Source organism: Serinus canaria, chromosome 4A (assembly GCF_022539315.1).
Source record: "Serinus canaria isolate serCan28SL12 chromosome 4A, serCan2020, whole genome shotgun sequence".
Classification (NCBI taxonomy): domain Eukaryota; kingdom Metazoa; phylum Chordata; class Aves; order Passeriformes; family Fringillidae; genus Serinus; species Serinus canaria.
The window spans coordinates 17,207,187-17,217,797 of record NC_066318.1 but is presented as its reverse complement, the minus strand read 5'-3'; the positions used below and the strand labels follow the sequence as shown (position 1 = coordinate 17,217,797).

Sequence of the window (10,611 nt, the reverse complement as noted above, 5' to 3'; positions counted from 1 at the left end):
ACTAAATTGCAGTTCAGTGACAGACCCCTATTTGCTTAAATATTCATACAAGGAAAGCTTTACACCTGTGCAAATCTTCCTTAAGCCAAATGTTTGCTTTCAACAACACAAAGAATCACTACAGCAAGCACAAGTTCAAGGTGCTTCCTGTATCCTTCAGTACCTTCCCCAAAATTAAGAGTAAAATTAAAACTAAAGGAGTTTTTTACATGCTGAGTGACTACAACCAAGAATTAAAAAAAGAATTCATTCATAATCTCTCAGTGAATTTTCTTTTGTTGCTTATCAGAAGACCTATCAATCATCTGCCTCCACCTTCAACAGGACAGGACTTCCACTGGGCAGCATAGTGCTGGTATACTGGTTTTTCCTTGCCCCTAATTTGAGTAATTAAAAAGGAAAAAAAAACCACTTATTCTGTGATGACTCTATCACTGACAGCACAGGACCATTCAATCCCTCTCCAGTGCATCACATCCCCTGCAGCTAAGCCCTGTATCTGCTGTCAGCTTGGGCTCTGCTTAAACTCAGTCTGAGTTTTAGCTTCCCACTAGCACCCTGGGAGGTCTCAGGTGGTGAGAGTTCTCTGTTCGACTGAGAGCTGCAGAAACCACTGCAAACACTTAGCAGCTCATCATCTTTCACTGGACATCTTGAAAGGGCACAATTTAAAAGATGGACGTTTTCAAATGCATTGTTTCCAGAGAACAGTGCCAGCTTTCCTGCCACACAGAGGGCAGAGGTTCTGCTCATAGCCAGCACTTTGGGTTGTCTTCTTGGCAATCACACACAAGGTTGCAATTTCATTTTCCATTTGTCCAGGAGGTAATTGCACTGCCTGTGTGAAGTGACCTTCCTGCACACGGAGCCAGGTAATTATCCACAGGACTTGCAGCAGCCTCTCCATTTCCAACCTTTTTATAGAGCCCTTTGTGATGGCAGGCCCAAGATTTTGAGATCCACAGACATTCATCTAAGCTGAAGTCTGGACATTTTTAGAGATGTTCCAGGACAAACAGATATTCTCAGCTGTGTCAGCATTTCCTTACATTGGTCCTGCTCCTCAGAAATAGGATGGTGTCAGGGTGTGTGTGACCAAGGGACTTGGCTGCAGGTCTTCATGTTGGACTTGAGGCAACTCTTACAGAAAAGGTCACACACATTTAAAGGATTCACTTCTGCACTTCCCAAGCAAAAAGCACTCTGGTTTCAGTGGACTGAAACACCAGGGTTTAGGTAACCACACCTTCCTTGCATCAAACTTGTCCCTAATTCTTCCTAGCTAGTTTATAGATTACAAAACCATGGAATCATTGAATTGTTTAGGTGGGAGAAGACCTTCAAGATAGAGGATTGTTAGATTATATTGTTCTCATACCTTGTCTGCCTTAAGGTATGAGAAGGTTAAGGGAAGGTATGGAGTCCTTGGAAAGGCTCACAAACTGCTGGAGAAGCCTTTGGAAAAAATGGAAAAGTTTTAAAATAACAATTATTTCATTTCCTCTCTTTGTGGATATTTAGCCAGTGGGTATCCAAACATTTCAATCAGCCTCAGCCAGGCTGATCCCAGCTTCTCCTTAGCCCAGATAACCTCTGGCTGGACAGCAGCTTAGCACTCAGTGCCAAGGGCTTCCCTCTGTACTCATTGCCACACTCACAGCCACTGCCCACCTCTGCTGTACAGTCTGCAGTGCAAAAACTGGGCCTGGGATTCAAAAACTCTGTTGGAACAGCTGGGTGACGCAGCAAGTACAGTTTTCTCTACAGCCATGGTGTTTTCTGCACCTATTTTAAAGAGCAGCACTGGCTGAATTGGTTGTTGGTTGAGTTGGCTGTGCTGTCAAACCAATGTTTCCTTCAGTTCCTGTGCCACAGGTCTTACAGCAGGTTCAGTAAGAACTTCAGGCCAAGTGTGCATTAAAACAAGTAGATTGTGCCTACAAAACATATCATAAACTTCAGCTGCACTGCAAGGAGCCCTGTATCCAGTCACAGGGCACAACTGACTCATCCAGGGAGTCTTTAGAAAGACACAGCTCTTCTCCTTGGCTGCTCACACTTATGCCTCGTGTGAGTACCTCAGATACACTGGTGCACCTGTGAGTTTACAGCTCTCCTGGCACTGCCCATTTCAGTTTAAGTCAGGGCTGAGTTGCTCTGAACCATGAAGTCATTGGTGAGTGTTCACTCCCCACACAGCCAGCGCTGGGCACCCCAGAGCACTCAGCAGCCAGGGCTTCACCAGCCTCCTCCATCTCCTGCTCCTGCAGAGTTCATTGGCCACTGGGAGGAACAATCTGTTGAGAAACTTCCTTTTAATCTGGCTCAAGTATTGGGATGTGGTCATTTGTATAGAAATTCACCTGCTTGGTGGCGTGGGTCCTCGAGGGAACCGCTCTGGAACACAACCACTCCTTCTCCATCAAATATCACTGGATCTTGCTGCAGTCAGTGGGAATAAAAACAAGTGTGTTTAACAGATGTCACAAACCATTCCCAGGCTGTCACAGCTTTCCAACATTTTCCAGTGGATTGTTATTACCAGATCCCTGCAAGTCAGCAGCAAGCGATGCCGCCTCTGACTCCGCTCATCCCGCTCCGACTGATGACGTGAGCTGTCAGACTGTAAACTCTGAGTTGTCACATAGCTGTAATTTGAGATTTAGTAAAAGAGCTTAACATTCCTTTGAGTAAAGTACTTAAGAGATGTATTTTGTGGGATTTATGGGCTGTGAAAGTCTGTGTGGCTTTCAGCTAGAGCGGGATCTCCATAGGACAGCTTGGGTGTCAGTAAAGCAGCTTTGGCCTAAATCAGAGACTGCCATTAGATGTGAGCTTATATCCACTGAAGGAATTTCCACAGGGACTCTGCTATCAACTCTGAAAACAGCCCTTTGGAGGATTTGCTTTTCTAGATACCTACTGGAACCACATGGGCATTTATTTACTGGAACTTGACTGCTTCCCAGAAGCCTAAATAACAGTTAGAATATTAAATAATAGTTAGAAAGTTTAGGGCCTTCAATTTTATTAAACAGATCCCACAAAATAATCAACAAAACTCACCTTTTTTCAGCTTCCAGAGCTGATCATCCACTAAAAAGTAGTTTTTTATAGCTCCATTTTGTTTTCAGGAGTGCTATTTGCATTTGACTTGCTGTCAGTGATTCCTGGACCATTTCCATCAGGAAATAATTTCAGTGCTGCAGCCTAGCTTCTGTTGTTCCTTTTCACTGGACATAGTCAGTACATTTATACATACCAGGGCTCGATGGTGTGGCATTTCCTGTATGAATTGGGAGCTGAGAGCATCACTCACCTGTGAATCACAAACACACCTCCTGAGGGAAGAGCCAAACTGTTGGAAACACCTCACACCAGCACATGCTGGACACATGGCTGTTGTGCCAATAAATTCTTCCCAGCTTCGATGCCACTGCACCATGGAAATATTCAGCTAAATCCAACAGAATTAAAGTAATTCATGTGCAAACCTAAGACAGAAGTTGCACGAAATCTTAGGAATATTTAAGCAACTTTCAGCCACTTTTTGGTACAACATATTTTGATTTGAGAATTCATTAACTGCTCGAAGTTCCAACTCCCAGTTTTGCTGGGAGCATAGCTCAGGCAACAGCAACTATTAAAAACCCACTTAATGGGCTAAATCTTGCTCATGCTGCTCTTCAGGTGGTAACATTTTAGCCATGGAATTCTACATTTGGTGACAGAAGGTTTCTGTGTGCAGCTGGAGATTCCTAACATCAAAAATTCCAGGACTGGTAAGAAAGCAGAAGACTGAATGCAATTGCTCCACATATTGCAGCAGCACAGCACCCCAACACACCTTCAGCAGCCAGGACTGCTCTCTGCAGCAGCACTAAGCAGGGCTCTTGTAAACACTGATTTTTAGTGGATATGGCATTCAAATGGATCTTTCCATGCTGTGGGAATCACGTGCACAGGCTGCTGTCTGCAAAGCTCCCTGAGCATTCTGGAAGCACAGCTACTTCACCCAGACATGCTGCTGAAAATGAGACACCTGGAGAACCCCAGTACCACCTGAGCCAGCAGACAAGAACCACCTGGAGCACGCTGTTGGAGCAGGCTGCTCTTTCAGGTGACCTGAAGGCCAAACTGGAATATGCAGAGGCTGTGACCCAGCTCCCCAAGGAGCATTTCACTGAGCAAACCTCTCCCTGCAAGGCTGTGCCTACAGATGTCCAAAGGCAGCACAGGAGCCTTCAGTGTCCCATTCCACTGAGGGCACCTCTGGAGGCAGCACCTCTCCACAGAACATGTGGGATAAAGCCCAGCCCTAAGACTGAAGCTGCTAAAGCTTCCTCCAGTTTATAGACAAGAAACATTTTAGGGAGAATTTAATTTTTAGAAATTACAGCCCAAATAAGGAGAGAGGGAGGAAGATAAGGCACAAGGTAAGGTCATGTCTAAGGAGGAGAGATCAGCTCTCACACAAAGCCCAAGGGGACCCTGCACGTGGCCACTGTCATGCAGGGCCCAGATTAGCACTCACTGTTGGGAGTGAAGGGATTGAATGGAGATCTTCCTTCTCCACTAATCCAAGCTCTGCACTTTGTATTTCCCTTCCTCTGACACTGAACTACTGTAAAAAATATTTTCTTTAAAAAAAAGCCTCAGTACTGTACAACATCAGGTCATTAATTTTTACCCCGTAGATTTCAGAAACGTGTGTGTGTGTGTTACCATCATAGTCCTTGTGTGGGCTTTGAAGTGAAGCAATTTCCACAAGGCAGAAGGAACAACTCCAGCCTAAAATACTTGTGCCTTGTGCTCTTCCCCCTCCCTTGTATCCTGCCAAGTATCCTACGTTCCTGCAATCGCAAGTAGCGGCATCGACACGCGCTATCACTCATCACCTTTTACAGATTCTGCAAACACTGTTTTCCCCAGAGAACATTCCCTGGTTTTAATTGTAAATAAGCTGAATCTTTTATCTGTGTTCTTCAAAAGCCAGGAAGATTTTCAATTCACTGAAGAAATAAAGATTTTTACAACTCTGTGAGCAAACACATGAAGATGCATTTCCATGTTTTAAAAGCTCACAGCCCATTCCTCCACTGCTGTTCTTGAATGGTTCCCTCCCAACTGCAGACTGACCTTCACATTGCATTTTCTCTGACAAGAGCAATATGGAATCTTTTCATCTCTTCAGTCTCACTTTTCTAAATGTTTGTTGGTGTGTGTACAAGGCCAGTAAAATCTTCAGCTGACACCTGCAGAGCCCTGCAGAAGGCACTCAAAGACACCCCACCACCTGATGTATTCTGCTCCAGGCTCTTTATTCTTCTCCATAATAGAGGGGAAGAACTTGTCTCCTTTTCCCTCTCTAGCACAAGGCTGAGAGCTTTACAAGTTTATGTTGTTGTGACTTAAGATGCTTTACGTGACAATTTTATAAAGGGCATTAGAAACTGGAAATTAATGTGGGGGAGCTGAGATGTTACATGACTCTTTCAGCTTTGGGGATGCTGTTTTAAATTCTGCCCCAAAGACACCAGCAAAGCATTTTGGCTCTTTTTCTTTTAACTAATAAATCCACTGTGCCATTGAGTACAACTGACACTTCTCACCTGAAGGAGATCCCACACCCCAACCAGAAGACCTGCCTCTGGAGAAGTCCTCTCTCAAGGTTTCTGCTGGTTTTCCAGGCTGGGTAAGGCTATTCCCTGAGTTTAGTCCCAACATCTGCAGAAGGGTCAAAAGTCACCTGGGAGGAATTTAAAAGATAGTTTTCAAGAACTAACCATTTAAGGATTTTTTTAAAAAGACATTAGATTGATCCACTAAAGTCAAGAAGTAGATGAAGTCTGTCTGTTCTATACATTATTATATATCTATCTACAGTTTACCTCTTGTACTTCCATCCATGAACACTTAGCAGCTGAAAGTTCATCCAGTCAAACCTGAAACACGCCAGGCTGCTCTAGGATCTGCCCTCCATCCATCCTGCACCATACCCTGTGCACAGCCTCAGAGAGCTCAGTGACAGCAGGACAGTGGCTGTCATGGCTCAGATCAATACAGTGCAGTGCAGTAATTAATACTAATAATACTATAATAATAAATGTTTCCTGCATTCTGCTTTGATAATGAGCTACAGCTGCAATTAGAAATCCAGTCAGTGACTACACTGTCATGTCAAGGGTTCAAGCAGATTCTTAAAACTGCTCTCCTTTGACTGAGCACACGTTAAGAGCTTACATTTATAAAACCACAGTGTTTTAAAGCAAGACACAGTCAGGCTTCTCACAGCACGTTCATTCCCATCAGAGGGATGCAGCCAACACGAGCTCCTCACCTCCTTTTGCAGCTCCACACACACATGCAGGGGGTGTGAATGCTGAGGGGGGGCAGAATCCAGGTGTGATCCATGAACTCACCCCTGACAGATCACTGGAATTCAGCCACCCTATGCCAACCCACACCCTGGGATTGGTTACCTGCTCCATTGGCACCACCGAGCACCACAAACAATTGCTGAATTAAGACTCACATTCCACAGCAGTGACTGTTTCCTCTGGGAATTGCTGCAAAACTGGAAGAGCTGTTGTGACAGGACAGCCATTTCTATTCACAAAGATAAATCCTTTATTTAGTAAGAATTATCTACACACAGATGAAGGACAGGAGTGGGGTAAGGAGTCTTCCAGCAGAAGGGTTACACAATCTCATCTCAGCTGAGCTTTGTTTTTCTGGAACATGTCACCTTCCTGTACAATGTAAGTTTTACATTTCCATTCTGAAAAGAAACTTAAACAAAATCTCAGTGTTGAGAGATGTAGGTAGGTAACCCTACCTCCATGGAACAGAAGAGCTGAGATAACCTGAGGGAACATCTGCAAGGAGTAAGCTTTGAACATCCACTTGGAAAAAGCACAACTTCCCTGCCAATAACTCGTTAAGTTTCCTAACTTGGAGGTTAAAATAGCCCAAAATTTGTGTTGTGACTTGATATCCTGAGCCTAAAAAGTTTTTACATGGAAATTAGGATTGATTTCTCTAAGTTCACAGTTAAAAGATCACTACACACTGCAAGCAGCAGCCCCTTTTTAAAGTCCATTTTCTACAAACACATTTTCTCTAAAAACAGAAAGTGAAGAGGAAAAAAATGTCTTTTTCTACTCTAAAATTGCAGGCAAAGATTTTATAATGGGAGTAGATAACTTGAACAACAACCAGCTACGAGTCCAGAATATGAAAAGCTGCTGTTTAGAAAAGGGATGTTTCAGTTTGCAGCAGAGCAGAATTACCAAGATCCACTGAGGCTGGGAGAGAGCCCCCAGATCAATCTGTCTCTGTGAGAATTGTAAGGCTTTTCTGAGAGGTGCCAGGCAGACTGTCCTAAAGGTCACTGAGTCTCTCCAAAGCCACCACTCTCCCATTCAGTGCTTTAAGCATCTGCTTCAGTGGTGACACTTTGGAGTCACAGTACAGGAATAAAAACCTCAACATTTAAATGAAAAAAATAAAAAAGAGCACAAGTTTGACTTTGCAGCAGACAGGAGACTCACCCAGTATTGCTGCAGCATCTCCACAGCAATTCACCCCAATACAGTCACCACCAAGCCAGGAAAGTTTACCCAGCAATTCCAAGACATGAGAAAGTTTTCAGTCATCTCCAGAAACTCAGTGCACTTCTTTAAATACATATTCTACTGTATGAGCAGCCTCTTGGTTTAGGACCTGCCTTTGTTCACAGTTCCCTCCTGCCATTCCATTTGAAGTTGGACAGAGCTGCAGCACATCCACAGGAACCAAAAGGATGGCAGAGACAGGTAATGGCCTTAGATCTGCAAACCCTACAGATTTAAACAATTATTGATCATTCCTAGCATTTACCACCTGAAAACCATCCTCATTCCAAACCTGTAATGCCCAAGACTCTCAGTCCTTGCTAAGTCCAATCCAAGTGATAAATCCATCGGCTTTCATCCGAAATTGTCCCTCACAAACACAATCAGACTTGGCATTAAAGTGGGTTTTGATTCCAGACATTTCACAGACAATTCCCAATTCTGGGCACCCTTCTAGGATGTCCAAGCCCTGGAACATGGAAACCTTTTCAGTGAGAAAAGCCCTTCCCCTCCACATTTCAGACCAGAGTAATTTCTCATCTTTGTGTCAAAAGGAAAACAAACTGAGGATTGCAATATTACTATTTACAGCTTTTGCCTGTTACCTGCTACATGAACAGCAGACAGATTAATTCCAAAATCAGCTCTTGCAGAGCAGGGGAAGAGCCATAGTTTGGGGTTTGTCACAATGCAGGAAAGGGAGATTCCTTATAAATAAGATTTTCAATAAACCTTTGCTATTTCTGGCAGCTGGGAGATAACTGCACCATTACAGTCCCCTCACTGATGTCAGCAGCTCAACCAGGAGACAATTAGGTAAAATAAAGGCAAAGTTGTAAGCTGGAGTTCTGCACTGCCACTACATTAACTGGACTTCACTTTGCTTCTGCACTGCAAGGATGAAAATTAAAGTGCTTTTAGAATAATTTTTAACTGGAGATTGATGCCAGGTTGGTTTTTCATCAATCATTTTAAGAGAGAGAAACCAAGTAACTAGAAAAGGTTTCACTCCTTTTAAGTTATGTTCCTATTTTTAGTTGTAGGGGAGGGGTATAACAAAAAAATAAACTCTATTTGCAATTAAATTTCCACAAGCACCAAATTCAGCCCTTCCCTAGTGCCCACACTGAGAAATCTTGCATCTGATTTACAAATGTAATTATATCAATGTAATTATACCAGTGTAATTCCTTAGAAATAACAAAGTTATTTTTCAGCATCCAAGAGAAAGATTTTAATTCTTAAATTCAACATGAAGAATTACACCAGGATAGCTCGTGCTAAAGAGATGGTGAACTTCCCTGGAGAGACAGGGCCTAAAAATACAACCCTGTTGTGGTGGGATGACCCTGGCTGGATGCTGGTGCCCACCCAGCTGGGCAGGGGAGAGAACACAAGAAAGGCAGGGACAGGGAGAGACCACTCAGCAATTACCGTCACGGGTAAAACAGACTCCACTTGGGGAAATTAACTTCATTTACTGCAAATTAGAAGTGTGAGTTGGGTAATGAGAAAATGAAACAAAATCTTAAAACACCTTCCTCCCATCCCTGCCTTATTCCCAGGCTCGACTTCACTTCAGAATTCCCCCTCCTGCCAAGCAGTGCAGGGGGATGGAGGCTGTGGTCAGTTCATCACGTTGTCCCTGCTGCTCCTTCCTCCTCATTCTCTTCCCTTGCCTCAATGGGTTTTTTCCATGTGTCCTCCTGCCACAGGGTGCAGTCCTTCAGGAAAGGCTGCTCCAGGGTGGGTCCCCCACGGGGTCACAGCAAACCTCCTGCACCACAGGCTCCTCTCCCCGTGGGTTCTGCCAGGAGCCTGATCCAGTGTGGGCTTCCCCCAGAGGCTCCTCTGGGAACATCCCCCTGGCTCCATCCAGGGCTCCTTCCCAGGCTGCAGGTGGATCCCTGCTCCATCCAGGGCTCCTTCCCAGGCTGCAGGTGGATCCCTGCTTCATGCAGGGCTCCTTCCCAGGCTGCAGGTGGATCCCTGCTCCATCCAGGGCTCCTTCCCAGGTTGCAGGTGGATCTCTGCTCCATCTAGGGCTCCTTCCCAGGCTGCAGGTGGATCCCTGCTCCATCCAGGGCTCCTTCCCAGGCTGCAGGTGCATCTCTGCTCCATCCAGGGCTCCTTCCCAGGCTGCAGGTGGATCCCTGCTTCATGCAGGGCTCCTTCCCAGGCTGCAAGTGCATCTCTGCTCCATCCAGGGCTCATTCCCAGGCTGCAGGTGCATCTCTGCTCCATCCAGGGCTCCTTCCCAGGCTGCAGGTGCATCTCTGCTCCATCCAGGGCTCCTTCCCAAGCTGCAGGTGCATCTCTGCTCCATCGTGGACCCCCATGGGCTGCAGGGAGCTCCTCCTGTCCCTCCTTCTTCCCTGCCCTTGTGTCTGCAGGGCTGCTCCTCTCCCATTTCCCACTCCTCTCTCTGGCTGCAGTTGCTCTTACACTTACAAGGCTTTTCCTCCCTTCCCAAATCTGTGATCCCAGCAGTGCATTGCCCTGCTGGTTATGTGCTCAGCCTTGGCTCTGCTGGATACAGGGGAAGCTTCTGGCACCTTCTCCCAGCTGTGACCCCTGCAGCCCCCCCCAAACCTGACACCCCCCCAGTGTCCTGCAGATCCCAAAGACTGAGGTTTCCTCCCAGTGGAGAAGTTTTGGTTGTTGAAATGAGGAGATTATTACAGCAATGCTTTCAGCATTATCCAGGTCATTTTCTCATACATTAATGAGATAACAGAAATTTATGGAAGTCTTTATTGAATCTTAATTGCTCCCTAAGACCATGACTGAACTAGAAAGAGCAACTTCATTCTGCTTTGACTGCTACAGCAGATGCTGAGGATACAGAATCCTGAACTTGGATTTGTTCATTTTTCACTTAAAAATGCTATTAGTTTTCCTTTAGAATAATACCAATCCATTTCCTGATAGTGCAGTATGAAAGGTGCTTCTGAAAGGTAAGAGGGGTAATTCCAATATTTAGCTTACTACTAGA

General features: G+C 45.0%; 1 protein-coding gene across 50 annotated transcripts; it reads left to right on the top strand.

Annotated features, from left to right (window-relative positions):
• Nucleotides 1-5,550: 5,550 nt before the first annotated feature.
• Nucleotides 5,551-10,342, top strand: LOC127059599 (uncharacterized). 50 transcript variants are annotated; one of them, XM_050974321.1, is made up of 5 exons: nucleotides 6,435-9,556; nucleotides 9,598-9,631; nucleotides 9,673-9,720; nucleotides 9,762-9,802; nucleotides 9,844-10,342. In XM_050974321.1, the coding sequence occupies exons 1-5, from the start codon at nucleotides 9,132-9,134 to the stop codon at nucleotides 10,340-10,342; spliced, it is 1,047 nt and encodes a 348-aa protein (XP_050830278.1). In that variant the 5' UTR covers nucleotides 6,435-9,131. The 50 variants fall into 50 exon arrangements, 40 of the variants coding, with proteins under 40 accessions (XP_050830279.1, XP_050830275.1, XP_050830294.1 ...); XM_050974322.1 differs by lacking the exon at nucleotides 9,598-9,631 and having other exon boundaries at nucleotides 6,434-9,556; nucleotides 9,639-9,720; XM_050974318.1 differs by having other exon boundaries at nucleotides 6,434-9,556; nucleotides 9,673-9,802; nucleotides 9,885-10,342.
• The last annotated feature ends 269 nt before the right edge of the window (nucleotides 10,343-10,611 follow it).